General features: G+C 41.4%; 3 protein-coding genes across 4 annotated transcripts; 2 read left to right on the forward strand and 1 right to left on the reverse strand.

Annotated features, from left to right (window-relative positions):
* Positions 1-9,107: 9,107 nt before the first annotated feature.
* Positions 9,108-11,197, forward strand: LOC9650436 (probable polyketide biosynthesis zinc-dependent hydrolase PksB). Of its 2 annotated transcripts, XM_002989256.2 has the most exons (13): positions 9,108-9,296; positions 9,350-9,400; positions 9,469-9,552; positions 9,623-9,700; positions 9,764-9,817; positions 9,881-9,979; positions 10,031-10,069; positions 10,127-10,249; positions 10,315-10,392; positions 10,442-10,533; positions 10,588-10,638; positions 10,701-10,790; positions 10,843-11,197. In XM_002989256.2, exons 1-13 carry the CDS (start codon positions 9,117-9,119, stop codon positions 10,955-10,957), a joined length of 1,134 nt encoding a protein of 377 aa, XP_002989302.1. In that variant the 5' UTR covers positions 9,108-9,116; the 3' UTR covers positions 10,958-11,197. The 2 variants fall into 2 exon arrangements, with proteins under 2 accessions (XP_002989302.1, XP_024518824.1); XM_024663056.1 differs by lacking the exon at positions 9,108-9,296 and having other exon boundaries at positions 9,378-9,400; positions 9,616-9,700.
* Positions 11,198-12,041: 844 nt separating this feature from the next.
* LOC9650437 (ethylene-responsive transcription factor ABI4) lies at positions 12,042-13,168 on the forward strand. Its single transcript, XM_024663055.1, has one exon. It carries the CDS (start codon positions 12,125-12,127, stop codon positions 13,142-13,144), a length of 1,020 nt encoding a protein of 339 aa, XP_024518823.1. The 5' UTR covers positions 12,042-12,124; the 3' UTR covers positions 13,145-13,168.
* Positions 12,926-16,440, reverse strand: LOC9650438 (receptor protein kinase TMK1). Its single transcript, XM_024663054.1, has 2 exons — positions 13,826-16,440; positions 12,926-13,773 (listed from the first exon to the last, which is right to left on the reverse strand). Exons 1-2 carry the CDS (start codon positions 16,134-16,136, stop codon positions 13,283-13,285), a joined length of 2,802 nt encoding a protein of 933 aa, XP_024518822.1. The 5' UTR covers positions 16,137-16,440; the 3' UTR covers positions 12,926-13,282.
* Between the last annotated feature and the right edge of the window lie 4,203 nt (positions 16,441-20,643).

Here is a 20,643-nt window from a genome sequence, read left to right on the forward strand (position 1 = left end):
CATGTCATAACCACTGGCAATGGATCGTCCTCCCTCTTTCCAAACACTGCTGGAGCTTGGACGAAGATCCACTCTTTCCACCACCACAACCATCGCCATCATGCAGAGATGGAGCTCCAGAAACTCGCAAGCTCTCACGAGAGCGGCCACCACGCGGTTGTGGTGGCCTTTAGCCCTGCAAAAGAGAGGCTTGTCTTCGAGTACTTGTGAGCCAAAGGAATCGCCAGGAGCTTACGACCCTTCCTGTCACTCTTGCTGACGTCTTGATGGTCTTCGTCATCATCATCTTTCATATAATCGTCCTTGTTATCATCATCTATATCATCACCTTCTGCTTGATCTGCTTGATCACCACCAGTGCCAGCAGCCCATTGCTGGAAGAGAGCTCTCACTTGGGGAAGAGCCGAGACGAACGACGGGACGTGTATAAACTCCACGTTGTTTCTCACCAGGCTAAAAACCAGGCACAACCTCGACCCGCTCGTCACCTCCTTGAGCTGGTGCTCGCAGTCGCAAAAGAAGATCGTCGAGAAGTAGTGGCTGGAGCTCCCGTCCGAGAAATCAAACTCGGAGCACTGCCATCCCTGGCGGACCGCAAGAGCCCTGCCGCTGTGTCCCGTGCTCGTTGGAAGTCGCAAGATCATCGTCGTAAACATGCCATCTTCCTTCTCCGCGTCCCTGTGGAACTTGAAGTGGCCGCCAGCCTCGTAGAGCTCTCGGGATTGATCTGCCAAGGCCGTATGGAGCTTGCTGGCACACGGACTTGATCTTGTCGAGATCTAGGGGCGAGAGTGGAAGATCAATCTTCTCAGTGCCTTCCACCAGGAGCAACACTGGCATCCGAAACTTTGCTACATTGATCTCACCTCCGGTGGCGAAGACCTCGCGGTCGCACCACAGCGCCTTGTTGAGGATGGAAATCTTGTATCGTAAGTTCCAAAGCTTTAGGGTTTATCAGGTAAATGCGGATGCTCTCAAAATTTAGGGCTCCCTCGCTATAATTATGCCTCCCCTTCATCTTCTTCAGCTTCATTTAATCATTGCAGCAGGAGCTTCACCACCTTTAGAAAGGATACTTGTTTCTTAGGTGGACCTGGTAGAAGTGGTGACAAACAGGTTATTGCCGTGGGCTACGTTCCTATGGCCTCATGCTCCTGCGGCCCCATGTGTGGCATTCATGGAGGTGACATAAACGACTACGTGCCAGATGTGGCCGTCTGCAATCCTCGCACGGGTTTCCACCGTGAGCTACCCACTGACCTTAACAACACTCCTGATTCAGCGCACACCTATGGTCAGATGAAGTTGGAAATGAGCGGCAACCATATCAGTTCAGCCTTCACCTGCTTTGCACACAATCAAGTGATAAGTACACCGTTTATACTTGGCACTCGAGCGGCCACACCACCTCTAGTATACTCAGTCAGTCGACTGGCCTCTTCAACTTAGCAATCTGCTAATGATGCACACACTAACATGCTTGACTCTGGAGAGGCCCGAAGCTCTCAATCTCAAACATCATAATTGGCTGGAACTTTCAATAAGCGTGCACTGACTCAAGCTTGCATCTACATCCCATAGCGTCACAGGGGCTGCTGGGTAAGCTCACGATCATGTGGCCACATTGCAATACATCAAAGTCAGTTCCCTTCAAGAAAGTCAAAAGTTGTTGACAAATAAGCTTCAAGGAAAACTCAATGCCACTTCCACTAGCAAAAGTGTTAAATGAAAAAAGTGTGTGGTTGAAGCATTGTCTCTGGCTGCCATGGAGAAGGTTACAATTGGAGTACCCATTAGAGGGTCAAGATATAGTAGGACATAGTGCATAGGTTTCTCAAGCATCCTTCCATGGATGATGCTTTCAAGAAGTCAGTGATGGTTAGTGTTGTGGCTGATAAGGCTCTTGAGAACCTTATCTTTAGGCCAAAGCGTCCACCATATGGTGAAAAGAGCAGCATTAGATTCAGTCTTAGGAGGAGACTTTGGCTTCTTGTTTCAAATAGAGAAAGCTGTAGACAGATCAGAAGCCCTCCAAGAATCAGATATCTCTTTGATTTGGACTCTAGGTTCCCTGATGTCATGTGCTCATTAGGACAAGTCAGGGCATCACTCAAAACTTTCCTTGAGAAGCCAGATATATTTTTCCAGTTCATAAGTCCCTGGATGAGGATTGAGGTTTTAGGAAAGTTGTGACTCTTTGCATTACTTCTCAATGTCTTAAGCAAATCTTTTGTTTCTCAATTCTATGACAAGGAGACAATTGAAAACATAATTGGTTTTTGTGACTTGTCAGATTGAGCTGTAGAAGACCTTCAGCAAGGAGAACTATGAGTGTACATGTGTGTATCTTGTAATGGTGCAGGATGCATGGGTGTGCATGACATTGTGGACTTTTTGCTTTGTCCACAGCACACCCGTCAATATGACATATATGGTTTTTTATTTTTCTATATGGTTTTTCACATAACTCTCACAAAAATTGAATAAAATGAAATAGGTGAATATTCTGTTTCAACCATGTGAGGTTGCAAGATTCCCTTGCAAGAGTACATTGATTTGGGATCAAAGTCTTATAATTACTATAGTATACATATATGTGTTCTGACATAATTCTCTCCAAAGTATAGTTATGAAACTGGAACTGAATCAAGTTATCAATATACATAACATTTGATTCTATGAATCCTATTATGCAACTATAAATCAGTCTGTAGATAACATATGATTTTTATTCTAAAACTATAAATTAATGTGTTTTTTAATGTAGAAAAAATATTTTTTCTCTTTATATTTTAAAAATAGAATATAATCTAGTTGATGATATATGTAATACAAAATTGGAACACAATATGGTCTTTAATGTAGATAACATATGATTATCTCAAGCACAATTTTAAAACTAGGACACAATCTGATTTCTAATATAGATAATGTTATGGCACATTATATGTGAAACACAATATTGTTTTTAATATAGATAACATATAATTATTTTAAGCATTATTCTAAGGTTGGAACATAATATAGTTTTTAATAAAGATAGAGTTGTTGTCCATGATTTCAATATAGATAATGGTATGGTTTACATTAGCTTTACTTGGCCATAGCAGCTTTATGAGGGGGCATGGTGGTGGCTAGTGTCATGGGACTTCTTTTCTGCTTAGCCATAGTGTTCACATTTGCATTTCAATTTTATGGTGAATAAATTTTTTTTCTCTCTAATGAAACTCTATGTTAGACTCAATGGTTTCCTACCGAATGTGTAGAAATTATGCCTATCAATGAAATATGTTAGCATAACTTATCTGTTGATTTATAAAAAGGAGTGAGAAAAAAAAACTTTAATATAGTTCTACTTCACTCTTCTTTGTTTTATGATGTTTGGGCAAAACATTTTGATTACACCTAAGCTTATGTAATAGAATCAACATAGAGAAACTGAATAAAAGAATGTAATAAAACAAAAATGTTGTATAACTGTCATTGTGCTACAATTGTTGGCCTCTAGCACTACTAACATTCCACCCCTTGAGCCTATTGTCAAGGGCCAAAGCCAGCTCAAGAATAAGAGTTAAAGTCAGGAGTTTTTCCTTCTTTTTTTGGTTATAGTGGGGGAATAAGGGAATATTTGGCTGGAAACAGGGTGTTACCTTTGGTGCCAGAGGTTGACGAGAGGGCAAACAGCCAATTTCCGGGCATAGCATGTGTGTAGAAGTGAGGGGAGTGAAATAAAAGAGAAGGTTCTTGGAAGGATGCCTCATCTGACAGCCTTGAAGCGCGTGGAGCGGAGGTTGGCAATGTAGTAGCAACTACAGTTGTTTGAGGAGCGCATCATAACAAGAATCGCTCAAGATCAACCAATCTATGTGAGTTGTCCGACCTGTAAGCAGCCTTGGGTTAGGATGTTGGCAAAGGTTGTAGCAGAGGTTGCCGAAGAGGCTAGGGACGAGACTAGGCAGCAATGATTCTCCACTTCGTTGGAGTGTCATCGCGAGGAGTGACATCTTTTGGTGACTACCAGGGAAGCAAGTGTTGAGGGCATCCTTTTTAGCTACCTTTTAGCCAATAGGCTTTTCACAGTGACTCATAAGTGATTTGAGTCATTTCCAACTTTTGTTGGGTGAGAGTTTACAAAACTATACATTAAGGTTCAAGGGATTGATTCTCAAGAAGCAACCACAACTAACAGAAGAGGAGCAAGCACAGTACTACATAAATGGCTTGCCTCATGCAGTTAACTTTCATGTCTCATACTATAATCCACAAACTTTGGCCGATGCAATTTGTCTTGTAAGAACATGGGAGCAAGTGTAGCTCAAGATGAGATGCCACTATAGTAATCCTAGATTAGGAGCTTTCAGCAATGGAATGATGAGTTCTATGATAAGAGGTCCTGCAAGTATGCTGTAGCAACCAATGCCTACTAGACAATAGTCTTCTGGAGTATTTAGAACAAGTCTTGGGATGATGGACTATAGCTACCAACAACAGTGACAATGGCAAGCTTTAACAAATGTAATTCCAAATCCAATGCCAACTACAGTGGATATCCAAGTAGAGATGAAGAAAATAAAGGAGGACATAGTGGAAGTCGTGACAAAAAAAATGAATGACTTGTAATTGAATTGGGTCAGAAGGGTATAGAGTAGGCTATAACCCATATGGCATTCTTTACTGTTTAATGATGAAAGTCTTAGAAGTGTTTTAAATGAGTTTCATAATATTTAATTTTCTAATAAAAAATTTATTCAAGTTAACAATTTTTAATTTAGTAATTTAAAGAGCTTTCCAAAAGACTCTTCCTTTCCAATAAATAATAACATTACCATAGTTTGTAATAACTAGTGTTGTTGTGATCTCACATGAAGGTTGTGGTTTGCAATAAATATTACTAGCCCAATAAATAAATTTGCTATTATCATCTTTAGGTTGCAGATATGTATTATCTTCTTTAATCACAAAATTACCATCCTTTTGCAAATGTGCATAACAATTTTGAACAGGTTTAAAGTTATGTTTACTAGTCCAAAGGATAGAGTTATACCCAATTCTATATAGCACTAGCTTGCAATTACTATCTAAGGTTAGTTTAAATTTTCTATTTCCTGAAGTTATACTATTATTAATATCAATAGTTGAGCCAACAATATCAGCATTTTGCCCAACAAGTACAGTTGAAAATGCCCAACAATTTTCACTATAGACATCCTTTATTTGCAAAGGAATTACTTTTTTTATTGGAATTATAGATATTGGTTTATCAGTAGAATTGATATGCATTAATAAATCATGAGGAAGCATTGCAGAGAAGGTATAATCAATCATAAGATTTAAAAATACAACTCGAATTTCTGCACAAAAAGATATACGATGAGGGTCTGATGCAGCATAGTCAACAATAGAGGTTACAATTCTTTCAAAAATTATTCTAATTTCAGGACCTTGATAACCAAATGGGCTTGTTGGATCAGTTGTGCAAGTATATGATACAAGACTCTCTGGACCAGTGACTCCAGGAGCTAAAATATATAAATTTACAGTCATCCTAATCCTTGATCTACGAAAGATGATGATCAAAGTTTGTAATGATGGGGGATATGTTTGGCCATCTTGAAACCTTGAGTAAATATACAATAAAGTATGCCTTAAAGTGCGCCTGAATATATTTACATTAAGAACAAAGGGATTTCTAATATAAACCACACTAGGGTCAGTAGCTGGAGTAGGAGGTGGTGACAATACAAATATTAATGAATTTGAAATGAAAAAAATGTATATAAGAAAAAAATTCATTCTCATGATAAGTATATAAATTTATAAACTCCTTAATATTATTTTATGTTATAATTAGGCCAATCTCATTGGTATAATATTGTGGGATATCCATCTAAATGCTTATTTGTATTTTTGGTAAATCCAAATAAGTGTACAAAAGAGGTATTAGTTCAATATCTAAATTATTTTAACTATATTATCCAAAATTTAGAGCTTGCGAAGGGGTAAAGATATATATATATTCCAATGAAACAGACAGCAAAGATGGATATTCTTTAGAAAGATAATAAGTGCCTTAACAACTTAGACATATAAAACACATTCGTTATTAAAGATGCAAGATGTGTTTTGTCAGATAAATAAATGGTACTTTAGGGATATTATTTTTATATGATCGATTCAGAGTTTTTAATGTTTGATGGTTATGATTTATTTCTTAACAAATATGGTCTAAAATACTATACACTACTATCAATTTTATTCAATATAAAAATCTAGCTCATTATTAATGAGTATCATTATGAACCACAACCATAACCTCCTCTTCCTCGTCCATGACTTTATTCATAATTGTGGCCACCATCACTACCATCACCAGCATTAGTCACAAACTAGGAGTCTCATGAAGATAGTACCCATCAATTTCCCCATATATAATCTATTTAACATTAATAAATATAGTTAAATTTTCTCTCACCATGAAAGTAATCCATAAATATGAACTACAAAATGCTGGCAAAAAATATGTTATATCTTGCAATTGTCTCTAAATTAGAATTTGTTTTGGAAGTCACTAAAGAAAAGCCAAAGTCCTTGTCACAGTAATTTTTTTTCCATAACAATAAACTCACACCTTGTGTTAATTGTTACATCACAAGTAGTATATACTAGATTTTCTCATAACTTGGCTATCAGCAAACTCTTCTTTGACACATATCCTCCTAAAACTAATATTTATTGCATATCGTTTTTCTAACACCAAAACCATCTATTGTTATCAAACATAAGCACAAACTGAAGGATTGTAGCAGCTAATCTTTCTCATAAAAACTCTATATAAAATAAAATAAAACCTTTTTGTGATTTAGAGTATTATAAGATTTTAAGGGTATCAAATTCCTTACCTCTAAAGTAATACTTGAATAAAAACCATTATACTGATTAGGATGAAATTTAACTAAACTCTAAACTTGATATGTGTCCATGGCAATTTAGCTCGAGTATTGTGCCAGCACTAACTTGCATTAACTACTTCAAAATTTTATTAAAATATGTGCTTTAAGAATAATTGTATTAAGAAGCATAAAGTGCTATTGTAAACTAGGTAATATAAGCTTGAATTTGGATTAGCTAAAGAATTATAATGGATATCCTATTATATTATTCTACCAATAAGTTTGGAAATATTTATTCTTATTGTATTAGATCATATTTACATTTGTGCAGAGATTTGAGTTGTATTTTTAGATATAAGGATTGACTATGACTTTTTCCAGTACTACGTAGTGATTTTGGATTAAATATAGGTTCTATAAAAGGTATTAATTTCTTTAAAAGTGATCAAAGTGGAAATCCTCTTCTTTATATAATGGACATTTGGTGATGAAATTATCCAAGTAAACAATGGTTTAACTTCTGGAAATAAAAAGTTTAGGTTATGATAGATGAGTATGATAAAAATTTAAGATTAAAAGTATGAACCACTTCTTCATCTTAAGTTTGAGCACTTTATATTTGCATCATGTAATAGTGTTAATCTTCATTCTCTATAGTAAATGTTAAAAGATATAAGCACCATAAAGATAGCCCCACCTAGTTTTTAGTGGGTATGATGTTATTGGTTCTTAAGGGACACTAAACATTTGATGCACTTTCAAGAAAAATAGTCTTAGAGAATAATTATTAAGATCAAGTAATTTCAATCAAAATATATATGCTTAAGTGTTATATTGATTAAAGTTTCATAATGTTATATTATACTGCATTTAATCAATAAATATCTGTTTTTGCATATATTGTTATGAAATATTTTCCAACCAAGAAGATATAAGTTTGGTATTTTTTATTGAAACAAAAAAAAACATAATTGGTACTTCACTTGTGTTTTTGAGTTTCTTCTTAATCATAGCCTTGTGCTACAAGCTGGAAATATCTTTGAAGGCTCAAGATTAGCCATAAACTAAATTGAAGCCATACTCTTGCAATAAGCCTTGTGACAGGTTAGGCAACTTATTGCTCATTACAAGTTTTGGATTTAATCATTCCCAAAGTGTGTGTTACCCAAAGATGTCTACCATGGATAAAGTTGGCCTAACTACATCAGACTCTTTGCAAGCTTTAAATTTGGAAGGTAGTTAAGTGTTACATTTTACAAGGCAATTTCTTTTGCCTTGCAATAGGAAAGGTGAATATTACAATTGTCCTTTATTTTGCAAGATAAAAATTTAACTTATACTTCCTAATATATAGATATTTATATATAAAAAATGCTTCTAATACAACTAGTTCAATCACACAAAATCCTTCTCTCTCTTTTTGATGCCATTTATCATTAACATGCCCCTAGTTAATCTTATTGTAGTCATCATCACCATTTAAATAGAAGAACATAAAATTATCTAAAGTAGAGAGCATCTTGAAGTAGTTTTTAGTTGATTTTGACAAGAAAATCCATGTTTAGCACAAACAAGTGTTTAAAAATTTCAAGAAGATGATTTTTCACAGTTCCATCAAATTATAATATATATCTATCATGGAAATATCATCTCTGAAAACCATTAATCCATTTTTTGTTGGCAAAGTCTTTTACATTTTTCCCCATCTATTGGTTTAATAAGATTTCTTTCTATGTAAACTTTGACAATGATTCGTGATCAACATTTTTTTATTTGTTTCCATTTCAGCCAAGCATATTAATAAGATAATATGCTTTGATAGGGCTAAAATATTTTGAATTTGTCCTCAAAATGTATGCCACGTGGCAAACCCTACCCTTCAAGTAATGGCAAATTAGAAACTAATCCTCAAATGCAAGATAAACATGCCTTTGCAGGGCTCTTCAGGGTACAAATTTGAGGCCTGACTCTTTTTACAAACCTTTTAATTAGGTCAACACCAGTTTTGACATTTGATCTTGTCTTTTCATCAGGTTATATTCCTGGTATGCAATACTATCCATCTGCTTCAATAAAACTCTGAGCACCTTAAGCTTGATTGTGGCGCCATCCATTGCAGCCTATTTGTCACATTTATGTAGCATGGCAACAATTTTAGAATATGTAGTACAAGCAAATCAAATTTGGCACTAGTCAATGATAGTCAACAGTGTTTAGGTCACGGAGATGGAGGAGGCTAAAGGCAAGGGGAACGAGGCGGTCAAGGCGGGCGATTTCGCCCAAGCTCTAGATCACTACAAGCAGGCGATCGCGATTGCCGTGGCGGATCCAGCGAGAGCGGATGATCTGGCGGCCTTGCACAGCAACTGCTCGTTTGCGCACCTCAAGCTGGGGCAACTGATCGAGGTATTGAAGCGATCAATCATAACTTTAAATGCGATCATTTGCAATCCAACTAGGCCTTGGATGAAGCAATTAAATCCGTGCATGCAAACAGCAAATGGAGCAAAGTAAGCGGTTCTTCGAATCCTTGGAGAAAATGTGATGAAAGTTTTTTTTCTTTCCTCTTTTCATGTAGGCTCACTTTCGATGCGGGGAAGTTTACTTTGCGATGCGGGATTACGCCCGTGCGGAGGAAGCATATGCACAAGCAGCTCAACTGGTACGATCTCGCTCTCTTTTCCTTGTTGCTTTCGAGTTTTTCGTTTTATCTTTATCTGTGTAGCTTGCAGTCTCCAGCAGATGAAACCATCGGTAGAAAACTCCGTCTCACGCGTGAAGCTGTAAATGGGAACTTCTACTTTCGACAGGTATGATTTTTCGCTGGAGTTTACTTATTTCTTTTGACTGATACAAGACCACTTTTTTTCTAGCTTCTAGCGGGAAGAGATTTCTGTCTAAACCCCGGGAATATAATAGAAACGCAGGTGAGTGAGGCTTATTTTTTGCTGCTCAAAGTATAGCTCGCCACAATGAGATGTTTACTTCAGATTTTCAACGCTGGAGCTCAGATGCAAAACTACGTCTATTTGGTTGGCGATGCGAAAACTCGCGAGGCTGTAGTGGTCGATCCGGCATGGGACGTCAAAGTAAGTCCTTACATGCGTGGAAAAAATCTTGTTTTATTGGAGTTCCACTAGGGAATCAAAGCCTTCGCAGATGCGGAACACATAAAACTTGTAAGTGAATTTTATTTTGGGAGATCATTCTAAAAGAACTTCTTTCTCTCGCTAAAGGTCGGTGCTGTAGCTACTCATTATCACTTTGATCATACTGGAGGCCCCCCTCCGCCTCCTTTCGATCGACTTATGATCAAGCTGCCGGGAGTGCGTCAACTGGCAGTCGAAGATAATCTCCCGGTACAGCCATTGTATTTCTTGTGTTGGTTCTAACTTTTCCTTTTCCATTTTCTTGTGTCTTATAGATTTATGTCAACAAGCATGACGCTGGAACAATCAAGACCAAGAACGAGGTGCCCGCGCAGTCTATAGTCGAGTTGGATGTAAGTGGTGATCGTCGTGCTTTGAGTGTCTATTTCCAATTCTTTTCAGGATTTGAGCACTGTGATGGTGGGAAGCGTGAAACTGGAGTTCATACACACACCGGGTCACACTCCGGGAAGCCAGTGCATTCGTATCAACCGGTGCGTGTCACTCACCTCTTCTTTCTCCGGTTTTGATAAAGCAATGCTGTCCAGAGCTCCGGCTGAGGACATCCTTATTTCCGGCGATACTCTCTTCATTTCCAGGTACTCTAAATCGACTCTTCTATGTGATAGATGACGCTCAAAAAACAACAAAAAAAACGTAGCTGCGGGAGATTGGATCTTCCAGATTGCAGTGTTGAGGCCATGTACACAAGCTTACAGAAGAAACTTGCATCCTTGCCCGATTCCACGAGGTAGCGTTGTTTCCATTGACATATATCTCCATGGCTCGCTGCTTCCTTGTAGAGTCTATCCTGGTCACAACTATGGTGGCCCTTCCACCTCCATCGCAAACGAGAAGAAGCACGGGTTCCTGCGACCGATGTCCGAGAGAGAGTGGCTCCAGCAGCACCGCCTCTAGCTCGCGAGGAAGCGGTCGAGTCAAAGAGTGTTTGACCACCGCTGACTCCCGTTGACCGTGGGAGAAAGTTTGGCACAGATTATCATGGTTGTTGTGGTGTGTCCCAAGTAACAAGGCTGGCGGCCTGTGACCAGCGCAGCTGGATTTGGACTTGAATTGCGTATCTCGTTTCCTCGCTTCCAATGTCCCCTTCCATGAAGTTAAAAAAGCTTTAAAAACTATACCACCATTTCTTTGTTCCTCGTCTCGGGTGTTTCGCCGGGCCAGTTTGGTTTTGGATGGCGATCGCTAGAGGCACTGCTAATTTGCCACTCTCTCTTTTCCTTCTACAAACAAGGACATACTACACTTACGTAATGTCCACACCACAAAAACAATGGGAGAGTTTAATAACTTTTATGTGCTGATACTATTTTGGAATACAATGTGGCCGGAGAGAGTTTCTATTTTGGGTCACACAACCATGTTGTGTTGTTGGGAATGCAGCGAGCAAAGCAAGCAAGAGATCGGTACGACACGTGTCCGTACGCCATTCATTCATTCATGGGTCACGAAACCAAATAATTCTCTCCTCTATTATTTTCTTTCTCTCGAGCGATGCTTCACGCGCTCTCGTCTCGTTGTCTTCGATCTCGTCGCTCGTGAATTGGATTGGTTTTGCTGCTGCTGCTGCTGCTCCGTGAGAATCTGGACTGGACGATCTCTTTGCTCTCCCAGAGGCAGGAAAAGAAAGGCAGAACTTTGAGCCTGGCTGGAGAGCGTGAGTCTGTGCTACTATACCTCAACGCCTGTGACCAAACAGCCAGCCAGCGCGTGAATAGTCAAGGCTCGAGGTCCAAGGTAGCCGAGAATCTGTAGATCTTCTTCACTTCCCATACTGGAAAACAACTAAGGAAGATCACATGAGACCATTTACTCAAGAGGAAGGAAACGAGACAGGGACAGAGAAGAGAGAGAGAGCAGACGAGTTCTAGCTATATATTCGTACCGTTGTCCTTGAGGGACTTGAGCTGAGTGCTATAGCTGAAAGAATAGACAAAGCAGAGTTAGATCAGTGCTAGAGTAGAGGAAGGATACTTACTTGAGAAAGGACGAGCAGCAGCTCGGATGATAGAAGTTTGAACTGGAAAGCATTTCAATTCACAGCGCTGCTCACCACCACCGTCGATGGATAATTCAGCACCGCCTCCAACACCACCACCAGCGCCAATCCAGCCTCCAGCAGTCGCGGAGGAAGTGAGCTCTGCTGCTGCTGCTACTTCCAATGCCCGTCCTTCTTCCCAGAAAGGAGGAAGGAGAGCGAGAGCCAGAGGGAAAGGCGGTCCAGAGAACGGTCTTTACACGTACAGAGGTGTCCGGCAACGGAGCTGGGGACGATGGGTAGCCGAGATCCGCGAGCCGAGGAGGCGGACTCGGGTATGGCTGGGAACATTTGCGACTGCTCAAGACGCTGCTCAAGCTTACGACATGGCAGCCTGGCGGCTCTACGGCTCCCGAGCTCAGCTCAACCTCCGGCCATCACCCCCGTCATTTTCTTCGTCTTCTCGACAAGGGAGCGCTGGTGGTAGCAGCGTTGCGAAGCCCAGGATCATTCTTCCAAGTTCCATGCGTCCTCGAATGATGAGCCTTCCTCCTCACCACCGCTTCCAAATTCCCAACTTCAATCAATTCCTTTCTCATCAAGCTGCCACCAGCTCTTTATTTCCGCTTCCAAATGCCGCCGCCGCCACTGCTGCTGCCGGTACTGGTCCTCTACTGCTGGGATCTTCTTCCTCGTTTTCTTCTTCCCCTTCTCTTCATTCGTCTGTTTTGTACCCAGCAGCAGCAGCATACAGGGAGTCCTTGCAAAGAACCAGTAACTTGAGCAGCAACTCGAGCTTTTCGGTTGCCTGTTCTTGTTGCGTGCAGCCTCCGCAGCAGCAAAAGTATCCGGACGTCTGGTATGACAGCATTCTAAGCGACTCCGAATCAAGCCCAAGCCAGCTGACAGGAGGGCCATCGTCTCCAAGCTCTTGCAGCGGAATTCACTGGCATCTTTCCAATGTTGACGATTCTAACGATAAAAAAGTCGCAAATCATGGAGCCTTTGACTGGATTCCCGACATGTTCGACTCGTCAGCCGCTGTCAACGAGATCCTGTCCGCCAACACCAGCAGCAGCAGCACAAGCTTGTCACCAAATAGTTGAGCTCCGCCCGGCCATGTCCGCGTTGATCAATTCTTTCTTTCTTCCTTTTCCCATCTCTTCCCAGTTTTTGTTGCCATTTTTTTCGTTGAATCCAATATCTTCTTTCTAGCTGATAGATGTCGTTGCGAACCAGACTTTCTACCGCACGTCCGTGGAAGAGAATGAATCCGCAAAGCCAGGAGGCCGAGTTGGAAGGCTCGTCCGCGTCTCGTCCATTCCTGTCTCTGATTCTTGCCATCTCCTCAACGCCTCCGACAGGCTCAATCCCAGGTCTATACCACCCTCTTCGGCATCGAAATCCATTGACGGCTTCCACCTCTCCACCATTGGAGCTAACACGTTGACGGCATGGCTCATGTCGGGCCTCTGATACGGCTCTCGCATTGTGCAATAGCCCGCGAGCTCCGCAACGCTACAGATGCTCTCAAACTCTTCGTCCGTCACCTCCAGGACGGGATCCAGAGAGCTCCTGAAGGTTTCCCGGTTTACTCTCATGCGCTTGAACCAAGTTGGCAAGTGCATCGTCTCCTCCGAGCGGCTTGTGTCCAAAGCTTGTCGACCGGTGATAAGCTCCATCAGAATTACTCCAAAGCTGTAAACGTCCACCTTCGTAGTCACCCGCCCCGTCACTGCAAGGAAATACAAATTCAACGACAAGTATGAGAGTTGATAATTCCTTACCTGCATACTCTGGCGCAAGGTAGCCAAATGTGCCCGCCAGCCTCGTCTCCACAGAGACCTTTCCCTCTGGTGCAAGCTTCACCAGTCCAAAATCCGCGACTTTGGCGTGCAAAGTGTCGTCGAGTAGAATATTTGACGGCTTCAAGTCCCTGTGGATGAAACTCTTGTGCGCCAACCCGTGAAGGTACTCGATCCCTCTGGCCACGTCCAACGCAATCGATAACCGGTGCTTCCACGTAAGGTGATGATAGCCATGCTTTGCAAACTCGAAGAGGTGCTGGCTCAGTGTTCCCTGTGGCATGTACTCGTACACTAAGAGCTTCTCGTTGCCATCTATGCAATAGCCGAGCAGTGCCACGAGATGGCGATGCCTGACTTTGGTGAGGACCTGGATTTCTGCCTGGAATTCACTAAGTCCCTTGTTATTCACCACCGCTGACTCCATCCGCTTCACCGCAATCTTTGTTCCATCGTCAAGTTCCCCCTTGTAGACGACGCCAAAGCCACCTCTGCCTAGAATGCTGTTCTCACTGAAACCGTTTGTTGCCTTGCGTAGAACATGGATGGAGATAACCAGGTTGCCAGTCTCTACCCGCACCTCACTCGGCCCGCTGTGTCCTTCCTTAGCAACACTCGTTGGCAACTTCACTGTTTCTCTCTCGAAGCTCGAGTCCCTTGGATGCACCACGATCGCGCTGGAGCTCTGTACCCGCATGAACCGAGGCCTCTTTCTTCTACACATCACGAAGACGCTGACAGCAGCAGCCACTGCCGCCACAGCGCCTACAACTGGCACAGCAACCGCCGCCGGTGACACTTTCCTTCGGGTACTTTGCTCCGCTCCAGAAGGAGCGTTCGGAGAACCTGGAGCCTGAGTACCGGACGAACCCGACGGGCTGGCTCCGCTCCCTGAGGCAGGCGACACGGGGGTCAGCGGATTTTCATCCACATTGACTTGCAAGCCACTCGGGAAAGGTGGCAGCGGCCCAGACAAGCGGTTCCTGAAGAGGTTGAGGTTTCTCAGCGTCGGAATCTGAACGATTGCTGCAGGTAGCAAGCCCGAGATATGGTTGTTCCGGAGATCCAGTGCCGTGAGACCCGTCAAGTTTGCCAGCGCTGTGGAGATGCTGCCGTTAAGCTGGCAATTCGGAAGTTGTATCGTTGTCACGGTCCCCCTGACACAGTTTATACCGGTCCAGCTACAGGGATCGTTGCCTTTCCATGTCGTCATACACGGAGACGTAAACGCGTCGGCGGCGCCAGCAAAGTCTAGTAAAGCTGTGACGCGGGGATCGCACGGCAAACCTGGAGTGGCTTGGCAGAATCCATTGGTGGAGCCATCGTAAGAAAAGCCAAGCTCCGGCATGGGCCCGACGAGCATGTTCCCCTTGATGGTGAAATTCTTGAGAGCCGGCAGCTGCGTCAGCGACTGAGGAACAACTCCCACGAACTCATTGTCGTTGAGCTTGAGATCTTGCAGTGACGATAAGTTGCCCAGACCGGGAGGAATCACTCCAGAGAACTGGTTGACATGAAGCCAGAGCGTCGTCAGCGATTGCATGCTCGCAACGGGATCGATAGATCCCGTAAGTGGCTCGTTTCCCTGCTGGTTGTTCGCCTGGAACTTTATCAAGTTGGAGCCCGCAAAAGTTGCCGGAATGCCACCCCGGAGAGTGTTGTAGGCCAGGTAGAGGTTCTTGAGACTGCTCATCGTACCGAGAAAACCTGGGATTGTTCCACCCAAGGTCGTGTTGGTGATGGACAGCGTCTGTAGATTGGAACAGTGTTGGATGTCCGCTGGAAGCGACCACCCCTGTGTAGAATTGACGTGGTTGTCCTCGAGGAAAATCTCCATCACGTTTGTCAGCCCAGTGAAGAAATCGCCCGGGATTGTGTCGAAGGAATTGCCACCAAAGTAAGCTCGCGAGAGGGACGTTAATCCGCTGAGAGATGGGAGCGATCCCGTGAAACCATTCTGCTGGAGCTGGAGCGAATCCAGAGAACTGAGCTTGTTGATGTCGGGAGTGACGGTTCCACCGAGCTGGAGGTTGTTCATCTCCAAGGCTGTGACGGCCGCGCCAGTGCATTTGATGTGAATCCATCGGTCCCCGCAAGGATCGCTGTTCTTCCAGTTTGTAAGCACTGATTTCTGGTCGATTCCCTGGAGAAAACTCTGTAAGACCGCCAGGTCGCCGGGATTCGTCGTCGCAGAGCACCTCCAATGCAGCGATACCAGCAGCAGTACCAGCAAGAGCAGCTTCTTCCATGGATTTCTCGCTGCCGCCATGGCCCCAGCTCTAAATCTCTCCATCGAAGACGATCGACGAGGACGAGCTCCTAGAATCTTAGCAGCACTGAAACCTCGCTTGCTTCTTCGCGACGAAACTCTTGCGCCTAGATCCAGCAGCAAGGATTGAAGGAAGAAAATCACCTACACTGACCTCCAGCTCCCGCGCACCGCCGCCATGGATCAATCCCACCGCCCATTCTAACCCTATAGGTAGCTTCAAGAAAGAGAGCGGCCTTCTTTTCTTCGTTTCCCAATGCCAATGCGGTGCGAACGAATGAATGCTCCACAAAACCATGACATTCCGCATACGTAATCCCAGCGTCAATCCTGGCCCTACATCTGTCCGCCCATTCCAACTGTCTTTTACACCGGAAAACGATTGGTTGGTCGTACAAATGGCCACCGCTTTTTCCAATAGTGGCCAGCCACCGTTTGCCAGCCAGCTCACTCCTGGCAGGACTGGCAGAATATGCTCCGTTCGATCCGTGTTTTAAACTTTTGGCGCCCACATGCTCTCCACATGCCTGCGTTTGACCTAGAGAGCAGCAGTTTTTAGTCAGGGGAACGATTGGAATTCCATGAGATATAATGGGGCAATTTTTTGTGACAACTTTGCTATTCTTATCATAGTTTTTCTATTCCTAGAAGCCATACTTTAACTATCTTGGTTCATTCTCCATAGTTAACATTATATGAGCTAAAGTTTACAAGCATTTGAGAAACAAATTGAATTTAATGGCCATATTGTAAAATAAATGTATTTGCCATATAGCTCAAAATTCAAATTATTGGGAGGACTAAAAACTAATCATATATCCCATATGAGTGATGTGGTTTATTTCCAATATGCAATATTATTGGAGCAATTAAATTTAGCAATTGTCATTACTAGCTTGATTGTCTTGTGTAATCCACAAAAGTTTATTTTTCTAATTTGTCAGCTTACCTTGTCTATTTGACTACCATTACCTTGGCCTTAGTTAAGTTCCCTTACCAATGTTCCTATCTATTATATTAGCTTTTATTTGGTCTTATTTGGTTTTAGCAATTCACTACATAAACAATGAAGTGTAGCCATCTATCTACATTCTCTCATAATCCCCCTCCCTAAGTTAGACTAAACTTAAAGTTCAACTACATTCCCCTAAACACTAAATCCCATCCTAAAAGGAAGGCCCAAACCCTTAGGAAAGTGTAAGGACTAATGAGCCACAAGATACTCAAATGGAACATCACTCCACATGAGTCAAAAGCATTGTAATTGATTTCCCTTTCGGCAGTGAGAGTTGTTTTTAAGCACTTCTTTAGATGGCCCCTTTAGCACCACCCAAGTCCATGCTCACTCCCACCTAAAACCCCTAAACCCCAGTCTTAACCTTAGTCAGTTTGAAAGTACTACTGAAGAATTTTTTCAAGATTAGTCTGTAAACTTCACTATCCCTACTATACTTTTGGAACCACTCGCCCCCCCCCCGCCCCCCCCCCGCCCCCCCTGTTTGGGAGACACATGCTTTGGCTTTCACCCCACTATATTAGTATTCAGACTCAATTTTGAACTTGACTTTTGACTCGGTGTTGGACTCAATCCCTGACTTGGTCTTGGTCACACTCGATCTTGAACTCAGACTTAATTTTAGACTCAGTCTCGAACTTGGTCTTAAAGTTAGTCTCGAACTTAATCTCAGACTTGGTTTTATCCGATGAACTCTTTATCATGGGTTCCTTTAGTCTACAACACCTCGGGTCCACTGCCTTAACTTTAATTAAGTTCCCTTGCCAAGATTCCCACCTATTTTATGAACTTTTACTTGGTTTTACTTAGTTTCAACTACTCACTACATGAGCAACAAAATATTAACCATCCATTCACAGATTCCTAAATTCTCTCCCAATCCCGCTCTTTAGGTTAGACTGAACTTAAGGTTTAGTTACACTCTCTGTAAACACAAGTAGCCAAACACACTAAACCTCCAAATTATTAACATCCCTCGATACAACAACATTTAATCATAGGACCTTTTAATCCCAAGCTTTGGGTGCATCTTTTGCTTCGGAACTTTAGGGGGAAGACACTGTAGTCTGACAGCCAGGTATGGGTGACTTGACTCCCCCACTTCCATCCCAAAAGGAAGGCCCAAGCACTTAAGAAGGACTGAGGACTAATGAATTATATAATACTCAAGTGGGGCACTATTTCACTTGAGTTAGGAGCATCGTAATCAATTTCCCTTTCAAGAGTGGGAGTTGCTTTTGAACATTTTCTTGGGTGGGTTTTTTAGCACCACCTAAGTCCATGCTCACTCTCACTTAAGGCCCTTAGCCCCAGTCTCAACTTCAAGTTCATTTAGAAGCACCACTAAAGAATTCCTTTAAGATTGGTTTCTAAATCTCATTATGTCACTTACTATACTTTTGGAACCCATTGCAGGCCCCCTCCGAGGTAGACATATGCTTTGGGCTTTCACCCCATGACCTGTATTAGTATTCAGACTCGGTCTTAGACTCGATTTTAGACTCGACTTTAGACTTGGCCTCAGCCTTGATCTCAGACTTGGTCTCAAACCCAATCTTGGATCTCGAACTCAGAGTCAATTTCAAACTTGGTCTTAAACTCGATCTTGGACTCGGTCTTATTTGATAAATTTTTTATCGTTACGATACTTTAGGGAGTTGGTTCCTTACATAAGCTCAATATTGCAAAGGTCCTAACACTAGTAAATGCAAGCAAATAACATAAGCTTCTTATCACCATATCAAATATATTTAAGTAAATGATAACTTTCCTTCTTTAATGCCCTTCCACTCTAAGTGCATATATATTGACTAGTTTCTCAACTAATTTAGATGAAGACTGATAAAGGGTCAAGCAATACCAACCTTTTGTTAAGGAAAGAATATTCAAAATGACTTGCTAATAGATAATTTTTAATACCTATAGTCATATTTGTAATAGTAACCATGGGGGGCGGGGGGGGGGGGGGGGGTGATGATAATCAGGATGTAAGGAACCAACTTTGGTCGGATAGATAAGATAAGCTGACAAATTGGAAAAGTAAAATTTATGGCTTATAACTTGGTCCCTTAAAACTCATTACATGATAGCTTACCGTGTCTGCCACGACACCCTTGCTATCTGTATTAATTCCATTTGGTCCCATTGGCTATTTATAGATAGTGTCTAGATTTGTTAGTCAAGCATATTTACGGAATGTAGAGATTATCATGAATACAATGTTGTTGTTCTCATGCCCAGATTCACAATCTAGCACCATTTCTATATTTAGTAAGTTTTCATGATTATCATAGAGACTAACTTCTTGGGATAAAGAATGTGTTTTTGAGAGGGGGCTATAAGGGATTCCTAATATATAGTAAGGATAGTGAGTAATTCATGCATGACTAACCAATCTAACACATAATCTAGCTCTTTGTTGGCATACTTGTATTTGTTTTACATCTAGCTTGAGTTAAAGTCCAAGCTCCAAACCATGCTAGTTGGTGAAGTACCCATAGAATACCAATATGCTAAAATAATACTAAACTCTATTTAGCTTTGTTTTGCATGTTGGTCCTAATATTGGGATGCTAAATATTCTAGGGCTATTAAATAAAGAGTTCTCACTTAGTTGTGTTTTGCACTGGCTAGTGATATGAACCCTTGTGTATTAAGGTCTAGTCTTAATATCATTACATAATATCTTACTATGTCTTCTAGACATCCTTGCCATATGTAGGTTTTGTTTTGGTCCCATTAGCTATTTATGAAAAGTTTCTAGATTTGTTACTTAGGAATATTTATAGAATGTAGAGATTGTCCTAAACATAATATTATTGCTTCTATGTTAAAATTTACAATTTAATGCTATTTCATATTTAGTAAGTTTTAATGATTATTCTAGTGACTAACTCATGGGATTAGGGTGAAACCCCAAAGCGTGTATTTCTCATAGAGAGAGGTTGATGGTGATCCATTTTATGCTAAGATAGCATTGGTACCTTGGCTTCTTGGATATTTGCTTATTAAGGTTTTTTAGAGAAGTTATAGCATTCATTTACTATAATTTATTAGTGAATATGTTAACACTTAAGAGTAGATTGTTAGATGGAGAACGTGTGTAGTTAAGGCATTCACATTAGTAACACTTATGTTAGTGGAAGTGATATTATTATTTTGAATGATACGAAGTTTTTCTTAAAGCTTAATTTTTCATGTCATTTTTCATGTTAATTTTTTAGCTTTATATTGGATCTTGAATGTGATTAAAGAAGAGTGTAAGTGCAATATAGATATTTAAATATATGTTCTTCATGATTAAGTCTAGAGTATTCATTAGCATTTGTGAATATCATTGGTGGATATATAAGCTTGTTGTTAGATACTTAAGCATACTGTTGAGACATGAGAAGTTATATTGAGGTGAATCTATGTGAAGTTATAAGTAGGAGAAAGATGGTTGAGTTTTAAGAATTTGTATTCTTGGATTGAGAGATATTCTTTCTCTTGGATGGAAAATCTTTTTATAATTTT

Source organism: Selaginella moellendorffii, unplaced genomic scaffold (genome assembly GCF_000143415.4).
Source record: "Selaginella moellendorffii unplaced genomic scaffold, v1.0 SELMOscaffold_96, whole genome shotgun sequence".
Lineage (NCBI taxonomy): Eukaryota > Viridiplantae > Streptophyta > Lycopodiopsida > Selaginellales > Selaginellaceae > Selaginella > Selaginella moellendorffii.

Coding starts and splice junctions, on each gene's coding strand:
- LOC9650438 (XM_024663054.1), bottom strand. CDS start 16,136: ATGGAGAGATTTAGAGCTGGGGCCATGGCGGCAGCGAGAAATCCATGG. Junction 13,774..13,825: donor CCTTGCGCCAGAGTATGCAG/GTAAGGAATTAT, acceptor ATTTCCTTGCAG/TGACGGGGCGGGTGACTACG.
- LOC9650436 (XM_002989256.2), top strand. CDS start 9,117: ATGGAGGAGGCTAAAGGCAAGGGGAACGAGGCGGTCAAGGCGGGCGAT. Junction 9,701..9,763: donor GGAACTTCTACTTTCGACAG/GTATGATTTTTC, acceptor CTTTTTTTCTAG/CTTCTAGCGGGAAGAGATTT. Junction 10,070..10,126: donor ATGCGGAACACATAAAACTT/GTAAGTGAATTT, acceptor CTCTCGCTAAAG/GTCGGTGCTGTAGCTACTCA.
- LOC9650437 (XM_024663055.1), top strand. CDS start 12,125: ATGGATAATTCAGCACCGCCTCCAACACCACCACCAGCGCCAATCCAG.